Source organism: Eufriesea mexicana, unplaced genomic scaffold, assembly GCF_001483705.2.
Source record: "Eufriesea mexicana isolate 0111107269 unplaced genomic scaffold, ASM148370v2 scaffold382, whole genome shotgun sequence".
Lineage (NCBI taxonomy): Eukaryota > Metazoa > Arthropoda > Insecta > Hymenoptera > Apidae > Eufriesea > Eufriesea mexicana.
In genome coordinates this window covers 2,055,989-2,081,515 of record NW_016908540.1, presented here as the reverse complement: position 1 = coordinate 2,081,515, position 25,527 = coordinate 2,055,989, and the positions used below count along the sequence as shown (strand labels likewise).

The 25,527-nt window shown below is 35.6% G+C and overlaps 1 protein-coding gene across 1 annotated transcript in view; it reads left to right on the top strand.

Moving 5' to 3' along the window:
* Positions 1-585: 585 nt before the first annotated feature.
* The window catches only part of LOC108545215 (diencephalon/mesencephalon homeobox protein 1-B), a 35,441-nt gene continuing 10,499 nt past the window's right edge, over positions 586-25,527 (top strand). The window contains exons 1-6 of the mRNA XM_017896725.1: positions 586-651; positions 810-871; positions 1,150-1,280; positions 15,758-15,927; positions 23,294-23,459; positions 24,834-25,047. Of these exons, the coding sequence (XP_017752214.1) occupies positions 586-651; positions 810-871; positions 1,150-1,280; positions 15,758-15,927; positions 23,294-23,459; positions 24,834-25,047 (809 nt within the window). The remainder of the gene's footprint in view (positions 652-809; positions 872-1,149; positions 1,281-15,757; positions 15,928-23,293; positions 23,460-24,833; positions 25,048-25,527) is intronic.

Genomic DNA, 25,527 nt, shown 5'->3' with positions numbered 1-25,527 from the left:
TGGACCAATGGCGTCCCGATTCGAAATGAAAACGCACGGGCAGAGGAGCAAGAGCGGATGGGAGCGGCGCGCCGCGTCCCAACGCGTCTAAACGGCTACGCAAAATTCGTGGAGCGGCCAATTGGAGCGACGTCGTGTCGTCGTACATTGGAAAACTTGACGGAGACGCGATTAACGAAGATTTCATTAGGGACAATATTGCGCTCGCATCGGCGCTCGTTGACCGGCGGGGTCCTGGTTTCTTTATTGGCCGGCTGGAATAAATTGGAGGGAATTAATTAAGCGGCACAAATTGGATGCACCGCGTTAGCCCTTATTCCTGGATGACACAATTTAATAAGCATCTCCTACTCGAAGGCCCTTCGAACGGGGTGCCTGGAGGAATGTGAAGGACAAGGGAGAGGAAGCTACTGCGTGCTTCCGTTAATTGCGTTCGCCATGATGCAACGTGACTGTTCCTTCTATTTCTGCCGACACTCTTTGCGTTGGATAGTGTTCTCTTTGATCGAGGTTAGGTTTTGGTGACACCGGGATTATGATATTTGGGGCGATAGCCTCAATCGATATGATGATTTTCGTTTAGGGATGTATGGTAGAACTGATGAAATGTTGAGGTGTTTACATGTTGGAGATTGGGCTGAGAATTTTGGGGTGAGAGATTTAAACACAATTTTGAGATTTATATTTTATTCGTTTATTTATTTATTTTATTAATTTTATATTGTCAAGTATAATATTGAAAGTGATTTATGCTGTAGGAAAAATGGGAACAGAAATTTTGGGAGATTGATGTGGATGTAAATTAGAAGGGATTTTGGAGTGAAGAAGTGTTTAGGTTTGATGTTGGGTTGGGAATTGGGTTGTGTGAGAGGTAAGAACAAAACAGATACTTCCATTTTATTTATTCATTTTTCTTCCTTTTTGAATTTTATATTAGAAAATGTAATATTGGAAGTGATTTTTGATATTGGAAAAATGGGAATGAAAATTTTAGGATGAGGTTAAAGTGATTTTGGAGTGAGGAAGTATTTTAGTTTGATATTAGGTTGGGAATTAGGTTGTGTGAGAGGTTGGAACAAAAGAGAGACTTCTATTTTATTTCTTTTCTGTATTTTATATTAGAAAATTAATATTGGATGTGATCTTTAGTATAGGAAAAATGGGAACGATAATTTTGATACGTGGTTCTCATTTATGGATATGGATGTATGATAAAAGTGATTTTGGAGTATTGAGGTCTTTAAGTTTGAAGTTAGATTGGGAATTAGGTGGAGTGAGAGGTAAGAAGAAAAGAGAAATTTTTATTTTATTTATTTATTTATTTTATTAATTTTATATTGGTAAGTGTTATCGTATTATTGTCCATTGAATGCTGTTTTGCTGAATGGTGTTACGATAACTGGAGGAATTGAAAGGAAGAATGATTGAACTATTATTAGTGCGTCTCATATTGGATTAATATTAGTAACATCTAGCAAAATTGATTAAGGTTATGTTTGAAATAAAGTGATTTTTGACATAGAAAAATCGACTTGGACATAAAATAATACCAAGCACCCTCATATTAATTCATAAAAATAAAACATTTCCATTGTTGAAAACAGTTTTGCACGCTACAGCATATAGGTTCATAGTCATAAAGAGGTTAATTATAATATGTGACTGACCCATCATCTGACATCATATTTCTTCATGAACAATCAAAACACATTACTCAAATTTATTTTAACAGTTAACTCCTATACCCTTCAGATCAACTATCCATATATTCCATTAAAATTATTAAGGTAATAAAAGAAATAACCACTGTCTTCTCTGCACTCTCTCCATAAAATAAATCCAAAGATTTCTAGGAAATCAAATGAACCAATAGATATATTCCATAAAAGCAAACAGAGGAATACAAATTTTTCTTTTATCTGCTTAAACATGAACCACTATTAAAACAAAAAAGATAAGGAACTATTTAAAACAACTATTTTCACATAATCCTCTTCGTAAAATAATCCATCCACTTTCCAAATAAATATTTCGCGAAAGGGAACTGAAAAATTCTAAACACCAAATTTTTCTCTTATCTATTCAAATATGAATTTCGACCGTTCAAAAAACCATCGTGAACAGCTACCTACACAAAATTTTCTCCATAAAAGAAACCCAATAAATTCAAATGAACTAAAAATGTGTCCCACAGAAATAAATTTTGAAAATAAAAAATAAAATCTTCCTTACGCATCCAACCATTGACTAACTAGTAAAGACGATTCACATAAATTCTAGGGGTCACTAGACATATTCCGTACCTTTTCAAAATTTGGTATACAAATTTTGAAAAGAAAGAAAAAAGAAAGAAAAAAAAAGAAATAAGATTCTTATTTCGTAAATTATACAATCATTGACTAACCATTGAAGACGATTCCCAAAAATTCTAGGGATAACTAGACGTATCCAGAATTCTTTCAAAATCTCTATACCAAATTTTGAGAAAAGAAAGAAGGAAAAGGAAAAGAAATAAGATACTTATTTCGTAAGTTATACAATCATTGACTAACCATTTAAAACGATTCCCAAAAATTCTAGGGATAACTAGACGTATCCAGAATTCTTTCAAAATCTCTATACCAAATTTTGAAAAAGAAAAGAAGAAAAAGGAAAAGAAATAAGATACTTATTTCGTAAGTTATACAATCATTAACTAACCATTCAAAACGATTCACAAAAATTCTAGGGATAACTAGACGTATTCCGTACCTTTTCAAAGTCTCTATACCAAACTCAAAAAAATGAAAAAAGAAAATTAGAAATAGAAAATAAAATACTTCTTCCTTACAATTATCGACAAACCAACCACCAACCATCGACCAACCATTAAATGCGATTGACAAGAAATCTAGGGATAACTAGACGCATCCCGTTCGCTTTCAGAATCTCTCTACCATCCTAGCAAACTCTGATCGGTCGGTTCGAAGCAGAGACTTGCTCTCGAGGCAGTGTTTCGATTGGCACGGGTCAAGTTTTGCCCCAGAACGTAATATCGTGTCGCGCACAATACAATTGTAGATCGGCTTCTTCAATAATATTACGGCATAGACGGTTAACGGGTTAAGAGCGCGCATTGTCGTCTCGTTGAAAAGAAATCGAGGACGAAACGAACTGTGGGTAAATATGCGCGGCGTAAGGCCATTTTGCCCCGACGATCGCGACGGCCAATTAGACGCCACGACATATACAGGGTGTTAATAAACGTCCAACGAGCGTTTTCAGACCGTGCAGCGGATATGTGTGCGTGTGTGATTATGACAAATGCCCCGACACATCTGCGGGCTCCTCTGTGTCAAATTCGATCGTAGGGAAGATGAGTGTTGTATTTGCTCGTTCATGTCGATTTTGCTGGGGAGACTGCCTTTCGTAAAGTAGGTTGGGCATCTCCGAGATCGAGGATATATTTTTCACTCACATTTTCGCCAGTTTTCGGTACACGAGTAGGGGTGTGATCCGATGTGATTCGCGATGAAATTACTAAATTATTTTATTAATTTTTTTCTTTATATCGTGATATTTTTAGTCATGTAATTGTTATGTGATTCGAATATTGCATTAAAATTATATTTCTTAATTTTTTCTCATTTTTTCTGATTTCTTAATTTTTATTTTTGGGTAATTGGATATTGAATCGATTGAAATATAAAATATGTCTATTATTAAATAATTTTATTGGTGAATTTTTAAACAATGTATTGTAGATATTATTTTTGTATTTTTAATTTTGGTATATTTTATAAAATAGTATATTTCTTTAAACGTATGGGTATTTCGAAAATTAATTAACATTTCTTTAAATTGCATTTTTTATTTAGAAAATCTTAAATGATAAATATTAATATGGAAATAAGAACAGGTTTAAGTCTAAAAATCTAGAATCTTGTTTAAATTTCTTGATTATTAAGTTACTGAAATAATTAGTATTCTTTGATTGATATTATGGATTAATGATGTTTTATAATATTCGCGTTTCAATTATCTCAATTTTAAGATCAAACACAATATAACGTAACACAGGATTCTAAACCAATCTTAAACGATTCGATATTGATTTATCAATTGCAGACAATACGGTTTCCACTCGACTAACATCTTCATTGACAGACAATTTTTACTATCCACAGGAATTAACATCTCAATTTTTATCCTCTTACAATTCCGTCTCATCGTTAATTAAAACTTTCCAATCAACATCAGAACAATTAAATAACATTGAAACCCTAAGAATTTCTTTTACCATTTCTCTCCATCTTTTCTAAATCTTCAAAAATAATTTAAATCACAGTAAATTTAGTATCAGAAAAAATATGAAAAATATCAAAATTAAAATATAAAAAAGAAAATACTGAAAAATCGACTACATGTACCACATACCATTATTCAAACTACAATCAATTTACTATAAAAAGAAAATATTAAAAAATAAAAAGATGAAAAATAGCAGGAACAGGTGTAAGAAATAAAATAAATTAAAAATACTGAAAAATTCATGTACCACGTGTATCAGAAAATTGACGTTTATACCATAATAAACTTAGCATTAAAAAAAGATGCAAAATACCAAAAAGAAACATAAATAATAAAATTTAAAAAAGTACTGAGAAATACAATCAATTTACTATAAAAAGAAAAGAATGAAAAATCGACCACGTGTACCAAAAATCGCCATAATGAACTTACTATTAAAAAATAAAAAGATGAAAAATAGCAGGAAAAGATGTAAGAAATAAAATAAATTATAAACATTTAGAAATTCATGTACCACGTGTATCAGAAAATTGACGTTTATACCATAATAAACTTAGCATTAAAAAAAGATGCAAAATACCAAAAAGAAACATAAATAATAAAATTTAAAAAAGTACTGAGAAATACAATCAATTTACTATAAAAAGAAAAGAATGAAAAATCGACAACGTGTACCAAAAATCGCCATAATGAACTTACTATTAAAAAATAAAAAGATGAAAAATAGCAGGAAAAGATGTAAGAAATAAAATAAATTAAAAACGTTTAGAAATTCATGTACCACGTGTATCAGAAAATTGACGTTTATACCATAATAAACTTAGCATTAAAAAAAGATGCAAAATACTAAAAAGAAACATAAATAATAAAATTTTAAAGAGTACTGAGAAATGCATGTATCAGCTGTACCAAAAATCGTCGTTTAAACCGTGGAAGATTGAATTCCGAGCACGATCTACTGCCCATTGTCAGAGATTCTCTCGTTTCATCACGACGCGCAACTTTTCCGATTGTTTTCTTCGCTTACACCCTGTAGAGAAGCGCGCTGCCCTGCCTATAGACCGCATCGAGTACGGTGTAATGTACTTTGGTTAAGCGCATCGGAGCATGCTCGTCGCCGAGTTAACGCATTTAATGGAGGTTAATTTTGCATATGGTATTGCTCCCCCGTGCCCTAACCTCTTTACTCGCGCACGCTCAACCATCCCCCGGATCGTAAGCTCACGACCAAACTACCCGAAATTACGGCCGCGGTACGTGGATCATTATTAAACCGGTCGCTCGATCTTTCCGGCTGATCGAATTATGCGGTTAAGTATTCAGTTACTTAGTTTCGTCAGTTTTCCTTTTCTTTTCTTTTTCTTTTCTTTTTTCGGCTTGGAATGTTGCTTTAACCCAGGATTCGAGGTTGCTGTATTCTACTTTTGTCTTTTTCCTTTTTTCTCGGGTTTCTTTTTGGTTTTTCAGTGGCAGTGCTTTAATCGAGTTCGTCGGTTTGCGATTGTTCGCTTTGGCTGACAGTTGTTCCGAGTTAGGCGGTCGTTGCTTGTTGGATTTAATTTGTTCTTTCGGAGAGCTGTTTACTCTTTCGATTTTCCATTTTGCAGTGGAATTATACAGCATGCTAGGATAATTTTTCGTTTGTTAATATTCGTAATGTTAATTCAGGTTTGATTACTTTTTCTTTTTTTTTATCTGATTGTGAGAATGATTAAGGAAGAAGCAATTATTTAAATGTTATTGTGTGTTTATTATTGGAAATATAGGGGTTATATATTTTTGAGGGTACTGTTTTGATACTTTCTCGTTTATTAATATTGCTGATATTAATTTAGGTTTGGTCCCATTTTTAAATAAAAAAATGTAAGAAAAAGAAAATGTAAAAAAAAAGAAAATGTAAAAAAATTGTACATCTCTACCTGTTTACCCCTTCGCCTACAATATCGTGCGAGACTCGTAGTAAGGATATTGGGTCGAACATAATTGCCACGAGTGAGAGACGTGATTCGTATTTGGGTCCCAAGGTGAGCAACACGGGTCAGGCACGTGGACAATTTTCGTCATCTTTCTATCTCAGTTGCCTGTTATTTTTCACCGCGTTCGCACGAAATGGCTCGACCTGTGACCGACTAAATTGATTATGGCACGCGCCATCGGAACCTAAATCGTAGGCTAAGGGGTTAATAATGCGAAGTTAACATCGTGAAAGCATGGTGAAAAACACGATGAAGGTGACAGTATTCGATTGAATTTCGTCGCTAGTGGCCAATTGTCCAACGCCTGGACATTTATTACGAAACAATCAAGATGTCTGTTCGCTCCCCTCGAGATCACTGATCGCGACAATGGCAACGCACCATAGGGTGGCCGTTTAAGGGCTATAAATGCATGCCGAATGGAACGGTATCCGGAAGCGGAATCTCTCCACGGCCCATCTTCCGGAACGAAATCGCGTGGGACGTTTCTTCCCGCTGGATGGGTGCCGTGTACATGCCATTAATTGAAGGAGGGCACGATGAATGGTCGCAGAATGATAAATAGATCGCGAGGAACCGTCCGGGAACCAGAAATCATGGCAGTCTTGACTCCGTGGTTTGTGGAATGAAATTCGTTTGCTTTAAATGTGATTGACGAGTATGCTGATACTTTAGAAAGATATCTCAGATTTATTTTGGAAATTAGGGTACCATGATATCATTTACATATATTGTAGATTTCTTGGATATTAAGATACAATAATATTATAATAACCCAATATCAATTTTTGGTCACGATTACTCCACGATATTAAATACTGTCAACCTTGAAACATTGTCTGCACGAAGAGGAATAGCTGACCATAGTTTTATCTTTGATTTAATTAATAATCACATTGATTATGATTATTGATTATTCTTCTCTCCTTACGCAAATTAATTCCTATATGCCAGAACGTATATCGAGATCTAGAGCAAGTTTTCATATACATATGTCCAGATCTACATATGGATCAATTAATCCAATTTATCGTATTATTATTGACTCAAACGTTCTTTATAATCGTATAGATTTTTTTTTATGGGGCTTTACAAATTTTCAAAAGACAATTACGGATGATTATCGATTAAAGCTATTCCTCCTGAATAAAGCGTTTATAAGCACGTCCATTCGGAGTTATATTATACTATATAATTTGTTTGCTTTTCTTTTATATGTGAAATTTTATGTAAATGGACTACGATCCATTTATGAATAAAAATAATAGTAACAATACTATTATTTATATATATATTTTCTTTTAAGAAATTATAGTTTTATGATGCTATATAGATATACTGTGTCTTTTTTGTTTGAAAATTGGGGTACCATATATTATTTATATATATTGTAGACTTTTTGAAAATTAGGGGGGTGGGACCATAATATTATTTATATATATATTTTTTTATTTTCTTATAAATTATGGTACTATGATATTATTTCGATATACTATGTTTTTTTTGTGTTTGGAAATTGGAGTACCATATATTATTTATATATATTGTGGACTTTTTAAAAATTGGGGGAGGAACCATAATATTATTTATATATATATTTTTTTATTTTCTTATAAATTATGGTACTATGATATTATTTCGATATACTATGTTTTTTTTGTGTTTGGAAATTGGAGTACCATATATTATTTATATATATTGTGGACTTTTTGAAAATTAGGGGAGAGGACCATAATATTATTTATATATATTTTTTTATTTTCTTATAAATTATGGTACTACTATATTATTTAGATATACTATATTTTTTTCTGTTTGGAAATTCAGGTATAATAATATCGTTTATAAATATTTTTTTCTTTAATTTGTAGTGCTATATTATTTAGGTGTCATTATGTGACTCTCAGATCTTCCTCTGACAAACAAACTATAGTCACAATGCCAATATTTATACAAATTGTCGTAAATTTCAATAACCATAAACACACGAATCACCCACCATTCTTAGGGTCCTCTTAATATCATTATAGATCTTTAGTTCCATGCTAAAACAATACACTGGTCCTTTCATTTATACAAGCATTAATAAGAATAAAGTTATAGATGCTGTATAACAGACTAGAACAAAATAAAATAAAATATAACAATATGTGCTTCATCTTGAAAGCATATAATTTTACAGTGAAATACATCTATCAATGCAACGTGTATTATAATTGTTGGGAATTTCGGGAAGGAAATCTAAACGATTAGCGTACTAGACTAGGGAAATAACCGTATTCAATTGTATGTATAATTTGCATATTGCAATTGGATGTATAAAGTTTAACGAAAGTGAAATGTATACACTTTATGCGAATTTTTAAGAAGCTAACGGGTGTCTTTATCACGCCACTATGGGTGACAATATGTAAGCGATATGCACTGTTCCGGGTGAGAGCAGCGAGAGACAGCAGGCCCTTTAAACCTCAAAACTGACCCCTTGATGCCTGCATAGTATCTGTTGCGTCCCGAACACTGCAACTCGCTCAGGAAGTTTCGCGGGGTTGTAAGGCCCGTTACGCTGCTGCGGCAATGTTGCTGGAATGCGATCCACTCTAACTTGATAGAGGTAGGCCTAGTTATTGTTGAACTGCAGAGAGTTCTATAGTTGACAGTCTCCTGCGCTGAGTTGTTGGTGGGTTTCGATGAGGATGGTGTGGTCGTGATAAAGTTTTTTGGAAGAAATTCTTGTGAGTGCCTTGTCGGTGGTTTTATAAGGTTCGTCTGTCTACTGATTGGTTGGTATAATATTGGAGGTGTGTGCTAACTTCAGCGTCTTTCGGTGGTGGTGGTAGTTGTTTAAACAATCTAGATCCTTGTGCCTGTCGTCTTAACTGTTTAAGTCCCAAGCAGCGCGATCGCGCTCTTCAGTCGAAGTGGCGCGCTCAACTTTGCTGATGCACATACGTCACATAGCACCAACAAGCGCTATTGCTACGATTGGGATTTTTCGACATAAAATTAAACAAGCGTTATCGCGCCGTTTGGACTTCTTCGCACTCGATTAAGCAAGCGTTATCGCGCTGTTCGGGGTTTTTCGACCGAGTTCTTCCAAAAGCCTCTGGGACTCAAACGGTTAAAGAGTAATATATCGGTCCCTGTCACGGTTTACCCAAGTGGTGGCTTAGGTGACAATGAGTGTATAGAAGTCGAGGGACACTGATAATGAGGACATAAAACAGTCCTCCACTTGACCTAGGACATTGTGGTCCTAGGGCCGCAACACTCATTTTACGTGATTTGCCCATGGTCCCAACATGAGTTTCTTATCATGCAATGTATATTATTGTAGGATACCATTTCCAAAGAAATCGCTAATTGGCCTTTGCCAATAAAAACAAATTATAAACCGATCAATATTTTTTAGAAGCAAATGGAAAAGTTATTTTCAAAGTTGGATTCATTTGTGAAATAAGAGGAAGAGGTTAGAGATATAGTAAACTTCTTGAAGAAATGTACATGAAACGAAAAATTTGGGTTTTTGGGGCTGGTTATATAACTTCGTTTAATTTTCGTGGGACGAAGTAATTAATTAAAAGAAGAAGGTTGGAGTCAAGTGAATCTTTTAGGAAAAAGAAGATTGGAATGAAGATTGAATTTTTTAAAAGAAAGAAAATTAGGATGGTTTCATTATACTTGTGAGATTTGCTGATGAGTATGGGAGTGATCTAAATGGATGAGTTAAAAGAAATTAACTTACCGTTTATTTCGTATTGCATTTGAATTAAAATAATATAAAACAATTTCCAAAATATAGCACAAAATTGAACAATCAGATCGAGTATGTAGTTCTGTCGTAATTAATATTAATTAATATCTGGAAATAAAAGATATGACTTAAGTTACTTCATTTTTCAATTTGAAATTTTATACTTGAATAATGTTGTTTTAAATTGTATATCGTGTTTTAAGTGTGTTTTGAGCATGTTACGCTACTAAAAGTAATTTCCAAAAATGAAAAGCAGTTTGAGAAATTTATTATTTTCGAGAATTAATTGTAAGGAACGAATTAAATGTTAGTAAAATAGTAGAAAGATGAGCGAAAAACCAAACCATTTATTTGGTTTTATTAAAAGCGTTTAATATATACTCCATACACGAAAACCACTAATGATTTCGAGTGGTACGAGTTTTGAGTTTCTTCGCATTTATTTTAACAAATTAGTTTTAAACAGCACCGAATGAATAAATGCCACAGAGAGAAGGGAGATAAAATAAAGCGAAAATATCGCTTGATGAGAGGAGCTGTAATCAATTAACTTTTAACTTATCAAAATATACAATCATATGCTAACGCGAACGCACTTTAACAAATGCGTTCAATTTCCTGCGTTTCATATGACAAATTTAATATTCGTATGATAATTTTCAACACGCCATTTTTATTTTCGTAAAAACAGAGATACGTGAAATGAGAATCATCAAATTGCAAGATATACAAAGAATATCGAATTCGACGTTAAACATCACATAGGAAATCACATAAAAGTAGAATTATTATTGCAAAATTTTACTACATAAACAAAATACAGTACTGATGTCATAATTAATAATTAGTACAAAACAATTATTCATTAAAGAGAAAAATTCAAGCGAGGAAAAATATCGAAAAAAGGTTTAATTACAAAATTTAATTTAGCAATTTAAAGCAATTAATAAGTAATTAAACATAAAATACTTCAATATAAAAAAATAACTCGAATTGTTATAAAAAAAAATTTGCAAACTAGAAGAATTAAATTACAAATTATAAAATTGGAAAATTACTATAAGTATAAAAAAAAAAATCTATTTAGTACACAAATATCGAGAAACAGAAAAATTCAACAAAGATTCCAAAAATATTGCTAGAATAAAAATAAAATTTCAAGTTACATAAAATACTTCACCAGTATAAAAAAATAACTCGCATTGTTATAAAAAAATAACTAGAATTCTTATAAAAAAAATTTGCTAACTAGAAGAATTAAATCACAAATTACAAAATTGGAAAATTACTGTAAGTATATAAAACAAAATTTATTTACTACACAAATATCGAGAAACAGAAAAATTCAAGAAAGATTCCAAAAATATTACTAGAATAAAAATAAAATTTCAAGTTACAAGACTACAGGAATATTATAGAAAACTTAAACTATTGTACAGACATTTACAAAGAAGAACCAAACCTCACCCTTCAAAACACTGCGCATAGACTACAAAAAGTTCCAATCATCATCGAAAAATCTGCAAACAAGAATTAACTCTTTGCACTCGAGGGGCCCCCTTCAGTCACCATTTAATAAAATTTTGAAGATCGATATAATTCTACGTGTTAATTATTATACGATTTCTTATTTACTACTCCAAAAAATATCGTCATTTGTATAGCAGAAAATCTTTGAACCCCTACTCTTCTTTAGTCGAAAGGAGTTAAATGTTTAAATTATAAAAATTCTACAAACATCGCGAAGTATTTCAATTTTCATGCAAATATTCACAAACGCGAAGAAGAATGCAAAACAACGTAACCTCAAATCACAAAATGCTTTGCAAACGTTGCACGAAAAGCCAGATAATCGTGGAAAAATGTACAAAGGCGAGATCCAGAAGCTACCACAAATCTGTTCACGGTAAACCTCGATGTGTTTCGCACATTCCCTATCGAAGATCCTCGCAAAAGCGCACGGTCAAGTGAGAGGCACAATGATCGATTGATTCGATGCGCGACGGTGTGGATCACCGGCGTAAGAGCAAGAGCGCAAGATGTAGGGTAGTTTCGGGGTACACCCATCTCCCGTGGGAGGTGCTGACACCCTCGACCTGACGTAATCTTCTGACAGAGTAAGCCGGTAATCTCCGGGATTACTTTGTACTCTTGGCTACGTCCTCCTGCCCATATTTACTCGCACCAGCGTAATTCGCGCTGCAGAGAATCCCGGCAGTAATAGCGATTCCCTGCTGAAATCCTGTTGGAACATCTGCAGGATATCTGATCGCTGATGTCAGATTTTTAATTCGTCCCCCTTTATGCGTGTTAGGCGTTGTCAGAATTACGTCGAGAATACTTTCCTTCTACGTGTATATATATTTTACATTGCCTGTTATTTCCAATATTCGTAATAAATATAATAATAAATTAATATTAATATTAGTAGCTAAATATACTGGATATAATTAACAATTAAGCGAGTATATAATTATGTTTCTATAGTTACGATAGAAGTTAATGTTCATTTTACCAAATGCAATTGCATATTTTCGGTAAATGGAAAAGCATGATGACTACTTTGGTAGTAAATATAGTTTCAGTGAAAGCTGCATTTATATTAAGGCCAGTTCTATTATCAGATTTTTAATTCGTCCCCCTTTATGCGTGTTAGGCATTGTCAGAATTACGTCGAGAATATTTTCCTTCTATATGTATATATATTTTACATTGCCTGTTATTTCCAATATTGATAATAAATATAATAATAAATTAATATTAATATTAATAGCTAAATATACTGGATATAATTAACAATTAAGCGAGTATATAATTATGTTTCTATAGTTACGATAGAAGCTGATGTTCATTTCACCAAATGCAATTGCATATTTTCGGTAAATGGAAAAGCATGATGACTACTTTGGTAGTCCAATTTTCGGCGTAAATATAGTTTCAGTGAAAGCTGCATTTATATTAAGATCAGTTCTATTGTATTATATTTTCCAAATTTAAATTTTGAAAAAAGGGAACTGGAATTTGATATACGTAGATTTATAATTTTCCGTGACACGTGATCTAATATTCTGAGAAAAAATTATTAACGAAATGTTTATCGTTGTACATTGCGTTTTAACTATCTTGGATATTTAAATTGATACGCAATAATCAATATTTAACATAATTGATTAAAATTTTCAATTGTATTCGATTAATATCGTGGTGAACTAATTTTTTTACATAAATGTTGGGATCAGAACCAATTGGACTGCTATAGCCATTTCAATTTCTATAGGTTTTTGATTAAAATTTTCAGTTATATTGACATTTTCGACTAATATCGTGGTGAGCTAATTTTTTACATAAATGAAGGGATCAGAGCCTATTGGATTGGATTGGATTGGATCAGCTTTGCGTCATATATTTTGCAATAAATTATTAATAATTTTATGTCAACATACAGTTTTTGTTTTTCAAAGTGGATATATTTGTTTGCAAATACATTCGGTTAATTTTCATCGGGTAAACGAGACCAAAAGATACGCGACTAACCGATGCAATTATACCCCTGGAGTGATATTTTTTAATAGGAACAGGATTCTAGGAAAAGTCAAATATCGTGCAACGAGGATTAAACGAAGTAATGAAAAGCAAAGATGATAGAATTTAAATGTTGGATGTAATCTGATGGAGAATTAATAAATAACAGCCGCGAGGGAATCAGGATTCGGTGAATCGATATCATATAACGATAGAAGAGAAATAATTTCAAGAAATTCGTGTTTTCGTATCTCGCCTCGTTAATTAAACGGAAACCGTGGGCATGTATTAAATACCGATTAATGAGGTTTCGATATGAATCTGCAGCGAAACGCGATAAAAAATTGTCAGTTTTTTAGTTTACCCCAAATAGTTGAATAAATTAAATTTTGCACGAAAAGTAGGATGATCTATTTAAATAAAAATGATTTACAACATTTACGAATATTGGTAATATAAAAGTATAAAAAGATATTAAGAAAATTAAAAAATATTGCTTTCTAATTTCATCATAACTTTCTTCTTTGACCCTCTTAGGTTACTCATAAAGCTAAATGAATTATTGATATTAATTCATAAATTAATCCTTAAGGTATGAGACCCACTGAATTTTTTGGTAGTATTGGGAATCCATTGTGAGGCATTTCTTGGGCTGACAAAAATCTTATTAAAGAGGAATGTTAGAATAGGAATATTAGGATATTAAAAGAGAATTGCTAAGAAAATTGCCATAGCATTCTATGGTCTCTAGCACCATCTATCTCCGCCTATTTACATAACTTCCTAATTTTGAGAGTTGAGGACGCCTCAAAATAATATTTCACAGGACAAAAATCGTAGCTCTAACTCTAACTTCAGCCTACCCCAAACTATGAAGCATTTTAGATACAAACCTACCTCATACTTCCCAACTACCATGAGGACGCCTCAAAATAATATTTCAAGAGACAAAGAGCGTAGCTCCAATCCTAACTTCAGCCTACCCCAAACTACGAAGCATTTTAGATACACACCTCATACTTCCCAATTACTATGAGGGCGCTTCAAAATAATATTTCACGAGACAAAGATCGTAGTTCCAATTCTAAATTGAACCTACCCCAAACTACGAAGCATTTTATACACATACCTACCTCATACTACCCAATTACTATGAGGATGTCTCAAAGTAATATTTCACGACACAAGGATCGTAGCTCCAACCCTAACTTCAGCCTACCTCAAACTGCAAAGTATTTTAGATATACACCTCATACTTCCCAACTACCAATCACTAGGAAAATGATCTAGTCCCGCCCAAAAATTCCAGCAGATATATATTTCAAAAACTCAAAACAACGCAATAACCCTGTCTTCAGACCCAACTCCCTAAAAGCGAAAATATTCATCGCTCTCAGGAACCGTCCATAAAATTCACTTAGTCATTTCCAATTGCAAACATCAGCCACCACAAATCCAAAACTATCAACAACTCGACGCCGTGGAATGGCTAAGAAAACGAAAGAAAGAGTCAACAACGATGGGACAGAGACACAGAGTCTGGCAAAGAATCCTTCAGCGTGGCGCGTCCAGCAGAGGGGCAAGGTATTATCCCGCTGCATTGTCCGGATTATAAGACGAGAAGGCCATGCTAGGCAGCGGTGTACACAATGGGAGGAAGGTAGGGACCGGACGGCTATGACGCAATTACGGCGCAGACTCATTGTTTCATTAGGGAAGACAAAGGGAATCTGAAATAATGGACAAATAGGCGCGTTTATGCAGTGCCGGTCCTCTTCTCCTACTCCAATTAGAACCTCGTGCGGGGTAGGGTGGGCACGGGGGTGGGCCATCGTCGGTGAATCGTCGGAGGCAGCTCCGAGGCTCTGACGTTTCCTCGTTGTCCCGTGCGTCGCGCATCGTGCGCGGCAATTATGCCTCACGCACGCCGGTGCTCCAGGCAACCGGACGCGCATGCGCGGCGATCCAGAGGCCGCCACCGTCGATGTCGCGGAGTCGCGTGCTTGGATTTCCAAGCGTGCAACGCGCATTACCAACATCCGAGTAGATTGAAGCGATTAACCTGGAATTTTTCGATATTTCAACGTCACAAAACAATCGATTGATCTTCAAATATTCCGCCTTTGTTTATATCTCCAATTTTCTGCCTTTCGTTTTCTGCAGTTAATCAGTTTGGCGAATGAGCAACTCGTGTGTATGACTCTCTGTGTTTATGTAGGCTGTGTTCCATGGTTCAGATTTGGACTTCATCCTTCAGATAATATCGAGGACTATCGACGCCTAATGATTGGTGTCTGTATGGTATTAATGGTGCCTATAGTCACTCAACGTTTGACGTTGTGTCCGTTGCTACCGGTGATTATAGTCACACAAGATCTGACATTTGCAGTATACTAACTGTGATTGTAGTCAAGCAGAGATCGATATTTGAGCGATTCCAAGTATGATCTTAGTCACTCGTTGAAATTTCTCGTTAGTCCATTAATATGTCTAGTCAAACAGACAGTACTTTCTCTAAATTATTATTAGAAGATTGTAGAGGGATGTTCTACTTGGAGAGTTGTTTTCCAATTTTTCCATTAGATAAAATAGTATGATTGTGAAATTCAAGTGGTAATAAAGAAAATAGTGATAGTTTGGACCTAACATTATTTAAAAAGAGTACTGTGTAGCTTCATCTACTATACCAGGATTAGGAGTTTGCATTTGAGGTAGCACAGCAGCTATGAGAACAATCTCCCTGTAATGCTTTTGTGGTTTATTCTTGTGACATAGCAGTAGGATAAGTTAGGTCAGCAGGATTTTAATTTTATGTTGAACATTTAGCATAATTGAGTCCATTATATGTCTACGTCAGTGTTATATCACTCTATTCCATTTGGTCTCCATGTGTCCTGTCTCCATTCGCTGTCTTTGTTATACTATGTCACATAATTCGTTTTATAGACACGATAGCTTCAGTCAAAATTGGAAATACGGCTGTCAGAGAAAGTGGACTTACCGCGTTATAGTCTGTCAGATCCATATTCCCTCTCTATCCAAACCTCTGAGCTCTAGTTTCTCATGTCTTCGAAGTACCTATCTCATTCGTCTTGATTCCTCCGGATTGCTTGAATCACGTGGCACTCACTTCGTCCATTTTCTTTATTTCTCCTATTCGTGTCAAGCGAGGAATAATTGTAGGGTAGCTTAGTGGAAGTGCTATCTCTCTTGGCACTCGTCATGAACTATTTTTAGTCAAACTTTAATAAAACGATATTTCACGTGCATCTACTTGGTATAATAAGGCATCAGGCTACTTCTACCATTTTGTACATAATGTAATCCAAAGTATCTATGCCGAACATTCGTTTATCACGGTATTATCGTTTAATAAAATTGGTAATTCCCTAGGATTACGCGTTTTAACGGTTTCAAAGCATCGTTATTTCATTTCTGGGGGAAAACGGGGGCGCAAATAACTAAAAGAATAATTAAAAGCAGATTTACGAAGCAAGTGACAAAAAATTAAGCATATTTGACTTCTCTCGGAGTAAAACAATGCCACTGCTGGCATATTCGGATTAAACGCGATAAAAAAAAGAGAAGGCGATTAAAAAGTGAAGAAGAGAGGGATGACGGGAGACGGAACGTACGAATACACGAGGGTGAAGAACAACAATGCCTTTTAACCATTGGATTACGCACCATGCTAATGCGCTTATAAATTTCCAAGCAAAAATGGTCCTTTCGGTCTTTTAATAAAAACATAATGAAGAAGTAAGAGGCTTTGGTCTATAGTTCTACACACACTCGTCAGAATTGTGCAATTGATTTGCAAGGCAGACCGCTGGCAATTATTTTATTTAATTTTTAGTAAGTAGATACGTGATACATTAAACCTGACTTTCCTTTTTAATTTGGAAAGGTTCTAACGAGTTTATTTTTGGCTTTCCGAGGTATTATTATGTGATTTTTACTGACAATGGTTCCCCTGTGTAAAATTCTACCGGTAATTATTTTAAACATATTTTATAAAAATTAATCCCGAATATTACTTCGCGACATTATTTTCATCAACTATTTCCTTTCATTTAACATTAAATGCATAATTATTCCTCGCATTGGTGATGAATTGAAATGGTATTTGGTACAAAATTTTATCAGGAACATATTTTTGATAAATTATCAGATACACGATTTTCACTTTTCGATTCCTCTTACAATAAACGTTGGAGTTGTTTCCCAAATTTATGAGTTCCTCTGAGATGGAATAACCATTACTCAGAAAAGGATTACCTATTTTTTAGAAAAGAAATTTTGAACGTTTCTAAAAATCGCATTACAAAAATTTCGAATTTAATTTCAATCAATAAATCTCCTTCATCGTGATCAACGATATTTCGAATATTATATCGAAAGATTTCACACAGCTATTTGCATTCACTCACGCTCCTCCACAAATTGAAGTTAAAGCTCACACATGCACCGACAAAATGCTGCACCCACGATATTTTCAAAAAAATCTACGCGTCCCAAAATTTAGGACTATATTCTCGTAACCAAAAAAAAAAGAAAAGAAAATAAAAAATAAAATCACCTAAAATTGACCACATTCGATATCCCAGCGTTAAAACAATTAACCACCTCATCGTGACACGTTGCTCGCCATCGATCCATCACACTTTCCCTTAACAAGTGTTGAAAGATTAAATGCGTTTATCTCGTGGAGGGAAACGAGTCGGCGCCATTACCGACGTCTTTCGGATTAAATTCGTATTGGGGAAAAAAATGCGGAGGGCATGGTAAGGGAGAAAGGAAACGGGAAACTTCGCGAGTGGAAAGACAAAGACGAAAAGACTGCCGGTCCCGACGGAACCGCGGCTTTGTTCTCAGCTATTACTCGCCCCCGCAACCCCGAGAATATTATTCTATCCATCCCCGTCAGCCGGGATCCGACGTCCTCGTTTCTCGTGCGCGAATTCGAAGGCAACGCCGGGTTCATCGTATTTATTTTATTAAACCATTTTCCAAGCTTCCTCTCGCCGTGAAACTTTCACCCCCAACCCCCACAGCGAAAGATAATCATTCCACGGGACTCAGCCGATCTGTAATAACGCGTTTTGTCCTTCGAGTCCAAGTGGACGAAGAATTACGTTTGCGCCAGAGTAATCGACTTCCAGCAACTTTATTTTATTATTGATTTCAATCCGTTAATGACTTCCGGCTACTTTAGCACAGAGATTCTCTGAAACTTCCACTCGTTCGTTTAGCTGCAAGATTTTCCCCAGAGACACGGTTTTTCTTTTAACGGGCTGTGGAAATTGTTTAAAAAATTTTATTTTATTTTGGTTCCCCATGTGCCCTATTTTACATTAGATTTATATCACTGGAATAAACGAAACTACATTTTGATTGCATAGAATTTGGGATGGCAGTGAAGTTAAAAAGAAAGGAACACTAATTATAAAAAGGCAACGTTTTAACCCTTTGCGCCCGACGATTTTTTGGCTAAAGAGGGGCACGAGTTGAAAAATTTTCTTCCATAAGGCTGATGATATTTTTTGAGTAGTTAATAAATCGTATAATAATTAACACGTAGAACTATTCGATTTCGATACCTCGAACACTGTTACATTATTTTAAATTTGATATATTAATTAATATCGAGCTTCGAAATTTTATCAAATGGTGACCTAGAGGCACCTCTCGAGTGAAAAGGGTTAATAATTGATAACTCGATCGGTGTGTGCTGTACAACGATTCCACAGAGACTGAGTCGTTTGAACAAAGGAATTTGGCTGGTGACCGACCGACATGTACACAATAATCAAAAAACATTTTAACATCGAGATTATACGTAAGATGTCACGACTCGTGTCTTTAGCATTCCAAAATTATTTATACGGCAATTTTTACTCAGATTTCCTGTTCAAATGGAAGAATTAAATCGATTGCAATCTTGTTCTCTTATGGAAAAATAAAATTTTGATTATAGGAGAATAAAAATATTTTTAATCGTTAAGGGAATTTAATTTAAATATTTACAAAAATATTTATTGCATCCTTGGTCTTTCTTGTGAGAGTCTTGTTTAGCGTAAATGCTTCAACTGAAGCAGTTGTCCTTGCAGAACAGTTAGGGAGTTTAAATCGATAGGTGAAGTGAGACAGAGGGTGCGAAAAGAGAGACCTGATTTATTATTTCAATATAATATTCTTTCTTTATTGCGTTACTACCTTTCCTGTGAACATACTTTCTGTTCTTCGTTGAAAAATAAAGATATTATAATCCCATTCTACTCACATTTCGAACGGTAGAAAATTGTCTGATGCCTAGAGGAAGAGGGTAAAATCCATTCAAAATTTTGAGCTTCCAAGATACGAAACGAAACTAATTATTGTGGTAATTTCTTCGCATTGAAATTGCAGAGATTTTATTATAATTCGCAGGGAGCTAACCCCATACAGTTATACAGCGAAGAATATATCATACGAAGTTTACTATTAGTGAAATGTAGACTCTTGGAAATATAAACAATGTAGGTATTCGTAAGAGTTGTAACTCTAGTTGTGCTCTATACCGCTTCAAATTTGGAGTTAAACATTTTCAGCAAACAAAATACCCTTTAACACTAGTTTACGGTCGCTATCTGTATACCTACTTCTACGGACACCTGTCAAATTTACAGGTAAAGGAAACCACGTGTCTATTCCTTTTTCAACGATTAATTTAATTTAAAAAAATTACAATATTAACAGTCTTAATATAAGTTAACTAAATCTGTTACCATCGTATAATTGGGGCAACCCATCCGTCAAATTGACGGGTTTCGTAAATCTAGTATTAAACCCAAACCCGGCAAACAACCCCTTAACGCCAGCATAATAGCGGAGGTCCATGAGGCCCAAACCTATCTGACATCATCGCTGCATGCCTATAGTGTATTCCAACAATTATCAAAACCCTCGACCCCAAGGAAAAAGAAATAAAAAAAGCAAAATCAAAGATGGAATAAATTTTCTTCGAATAAGCAATACTTCCATCACCCCCTTGTCAACTGCCCAATCTTCTAAAACATTCGAACGAAAAATAAAAGAACCGTGAACCTGGGAAAACCGCCACGATGTGACACTTTCTTAAACTTCCACGTAGCCGCGACCATAAGAAGATCGTGCTGGAAAGTTGAAAAGGAGAGCTCGCTGTTGGAAGAGGCCCGCGTTAGGGCGCAATTGGAAAGCAACGGCAGACGGGGTGAGCGAAAAGCACGGAGCCGGCGGAGGACCGCCGGGTATAATAAAGTCTATTTCAGTTGGTATTATGTCAAGTTAGGCTCGTTAGCGGAACTCGAGCTTTTTAAAAAACACTCGGCCGCCGTGGTTGCTGTCGGCTCGTTGAACATGCACGCGGGCAAGAGGCCCAACACCCCCTCTGTCCGGCCGCGAATGCCATCCCCTACATGCAATTATCCTTCCATATCCGCACACCAGGTGTAGCCCTATAAAGCAGCTTAAGTGCCGCCTTCAGCGCCGTTCCTCATCATACTCGCGTTTGCTTTTTATTTTTCTTCCCTCTTTTCTTCTCTCCCTCGCGACGTGTCGTACACCTACGCCATGCGTGTCCTCGTTGTAGCCAATTGTCCAGGAGTGGATTAACCGTGGAAATTTTTCCTTTTCCTTCATTCATTCCTCTTTCTTTCGTAGAAATTTCAGAATTTTCTTGGTTACTGTCTAATTCGATTCTGATAGCAGGCGTGTTAAATTTGTTATGAGGAAATCCAGAAATACTTTGTAAACTGGGGATTATTGTCACGTGACTAAACACTATAGTGTTAGAGGTGGTGTAGGGATTGTGTATCTATATTTCTTGAATTTATGTTATATCTAAATATTTATATTATAATTATAAGTCTGTGGTAACAAAGTGTCCACCAAATTTGAAAAAAATATGATAAATGTTAAAATAAATTGGGTATTGTGTATTTTCAGTAGTTTAAGTGAGGAGGAATAGATACTACGAACAAAAATAAGACGAATTTGTAGAATAAAATTTTTTCATACGAGACTTCGTTTCTGAAATAATTCAATTTACATATTTGAGGGTTGGCAGCTATTATAAGGGAACATAATAGCAGATTGATAAATATTGTCTAACTATGACGAGAAAAATAAGGTGCAAGAAGTGAAACAAAACAATTAATTAAATTGAAAATATTTGTAAACATAAGTGTGAGTGGGAGTGTGGTAGCTCGTAGTGAAATCTGTTAGGCAGGGGGTAGTTATGTGCTCGTGCCCCACACCAATGTTTCAAGGCGATTTTGTCGAAAACAAAGCCTCGTATGAAAAAAATTTATTCTATATTTTTGACTCATTTTTTCATTCTCCCTAATAATAGCAATTTAAAAATATAGTATACATAATAATAATTGTATATAAAACCCTTATATAATTTAACCCTTTGCAGTTGATGTCTCTGAAGCGGGGACATTCGCGAGTCGAAAAATACAGGAAACCACAGAAAATTAGGGAAATTAAAAATTTGGTAGTTTTACGTATTATAAGTAGTATTAAACACAAATTAGTTTCAACAAATTCTGTACGTTTTAACACGTTGAATGCCATGGGGGTCACCGGTGACCGGCACTCAACTTGGCGGTAGCGCCACGGGGGCCACCAGTGACCAGCTCAGATCGATAGAAATATATATAATTTAAACAAATATCAATATTTAGAAATTTTTATTATTACCATCGTTAATTCAATGGTGACCCCCGTCGCAATTAATATGCCAAACATAGTTATACATTATAACTTATCTATTGCAGATAATATTTCGACATTGTATGTATCGCATAATAGAAAATTCATCATGGCGTCACGGGCAATCCCTGTAAAACTGGCGTGGCATTCAACGTGTTAATTATTATTATTATTAAATTGTTATTTTATATTATCACTATTATAACTATTAATCACTAATCATTAATACTATTATATGAAAATAGAATTTGGTGCTAAGTGAATAAATAAATAGAAAACTGTATATAATTTGAAGGTTATGTGGTAATGTAAGGAGTGAAGTGATAGTGGATACGGGCCCCCCCCCCCCCCCGGTCACAATTAACATGTCAAACATGATTATACACTGTAACTTATCTATTGTAGATAATATTTCAACATCGTATGTATCGCATAAAAGAAAATTCATCGTAAAATCCTCGTCAATCCCTGTAAAACTGACGTGGCATTCAACCTGTTAATATCCATATAATGACTTTAAATCCTGTACAGAAAAATAACTGCGAAACGCTAAAGTTTCTCTATTGAAATTTGCCGACCGCAAAGGGTTAAAAATTGCATCATTAATGCTGCTTATTATTATTACACCTAAAGGACATCTAAATAACAATAACTGTGTTATTTATTACTACTACATTATTTATGTAATTACCATTGGTGCACATAAATTATATTTTATGAAATTATTCATGATCACATATTAATATATTAAATAGAAAAATATACAGCATTGAAGCAATTAATTACTCGATATCTTGCGATACGTACTGAAATATCGATTTTGCATTTACATTTGTCGAGGTTAAACAAAAAATTAATTACCGCGCAGCAAATTAAGCTACACAAATTTGCCGAAAAAATATGTCATGCCTGAGACATTAAAATTATTCGCGGTAATGAAATATGTATACACAGAGTTTAATTTTAATTGAGCATTCAAGCAGCATCGTATTAAACGGGAATATTTTGAACTTTCCAGGTGTGGTTTCAAAATCGTAGAGCAAAGTGGAGGAAAAGCGAGCGTTTGAAGGAAGAACAGAGAAAGAGGGAGGGTAACGGAGGGGGTGGCGCATTGGAAACGACAGGTCTGGCACCACCAACGTCTTCATCGGCAGGTCCAAGTCCCACGGGACATGATCCTGAAGGTATGAATAAAAACACCTGACGCAATCTCCCCATAGACCAATACTAAGACCAATACTACCAGAGCAGTCAAAGTGATAATTTTCACATATTTGCTTCCTATAATTACTCACTTTTACAGTAACTATGTTAAAATAAAGTATAGACGTACACATCTGTCTATCTCCACCATGCCTCTTTATTTGTGACACCATATTAACCCTTTGACTGTCACGCTGAAATCACATGTTTCCCTCAGATGGACCCCGATAGATGCAATATTTGTTCTAACATTTTTTTAATCGATGTTCTAATAAAAATTTCTAATTGTTCAACGGGGCACTTTTTATTTCAAAGTATCTTCTAATTAGCGGTTATATTCAAAATGCGCTATCAATTTTTATTCAATTTTTATAACTATAGTTTCACAAGTAGACCAAGTGCTTCGGTCACCAATGACCAACATGGCAGTCAAAGTGTTAATCTATGTTAAACTATGTTGATTTAAAATTAACAAATTTACCTAAACAATTAATTCTTGATACATTATCACTTATAAGCGTTCATAACGCAAGATACAGTTACTATATAATTTCCCTGTGCATGAAAATATCTACAAACCATATATGAGCCGTTCACTGCACAAAGATTAACTCTACTTTTTGAAAAATGTTAAATATACTTTACTAAATATACTAAATATACTATACTTTACTCTAAATGAACACTCTATTTTAACCACACATTTCGGGATCCTTATTATTACAAATAGTCACGCAATATTAACCCATTTGCATCCAAGCGCGGAAAATTCCGCGAGTCACGACAGTAGTCTATCACCGAGCGCGGAATATTCCGCGAGCTACGACCTATTGCCTATCACCGAGCGCGGAATATTCCGCGAGCTGACTTTTTCCATTACCAGTTGCTGAAATCATTTGCATCGTGGCTCTGCCTAAGGTGTCGTGTTCATGCATCAGAGACGTTCAACTGACGACTGGTCCGTATCACCGCGCGCGTATCAGTACCTACTCATAATGGCAGTTAAAAGGATTTCCACGACAAAAGTAAAACTTGTTAAGAATATAATGAACCGTTGTATATGAGATGCTCACAAAAGGCATCAAACGTGATCTGTGGCATATGAAGAATATTCGGCAACTGGTAATGGAGAAAGTCAGCTCGCGGATTATTCCGCGCTCGGTGATAGGCGACTGTCACAGCTCGCGGAATATTCCGCGCTCGGTGATAGACGGCAGTCGTGTCTCGCGGAATATTCCGCGCTTGGATGCAGTGAATGGCTCGTATAATTCTCCAAATGATTTTATTCCAAGTGATGGAAAAATGAATTCAGCAAAATTAGTATCATTCAGTACCCTCACTTTCTGTTTCCAAAGGCACCACAAGCAGCAGCGCCCCCGACGCGGAGGACGCCGGCCCAGATGGCGCTGGCGGTTCGAGGAGCCCCAGCACGACTTCCGCGTCGGTCAGTCCGCGGCCCCAGCAGAGTCAGCCGTCCCTGGGTGGCGTCTCGACGCCACCGCCAACCCCCATAAGGGCGCCACCGCCACCACCTAGCACCGTGGGTGGTCTCGGCCCACCCGGCGAGAGGTGAGCTTTTAGCTTCGTTTGTATTTACGTCTTTAGGAAATATCTTCCTTCTTCCCCTCCCTTCGCGCGCCAACCCCCGTCGTCTTCCAGGTCTAAAAGTCAGTCGTGATTCCACGCTGCAAGCACCGCTGAACACGTCGGCCGGATGCTTGATACGCGCCATTAAACCACTCCTCGTCGCTTCCTCCTGCCCCCCTCTCTCTCTCTCACCCCCGTCCAACCCTCGTGCTGCGCCACTTTCGTCCCGGTATGCTCGCTGCCACTCGTATAATCGCGATAATTGTCGCCTCGTTAAATCGCTCCGGGACCCCTCTTGCGCGCGAGCGAGCTGGCTCCAAGCGATTCGAGAACTGACCATAGTCTCTCGCCTTTATGGCTCGGAGTAGGGGGTAGCTCGGGTGAGTTTGCAAGATACTAGGTGGGGTGATACGGGGTTGGTGAGCGGGAATTAGGTTGCACCGTTTTTTGGAGACAGATGAC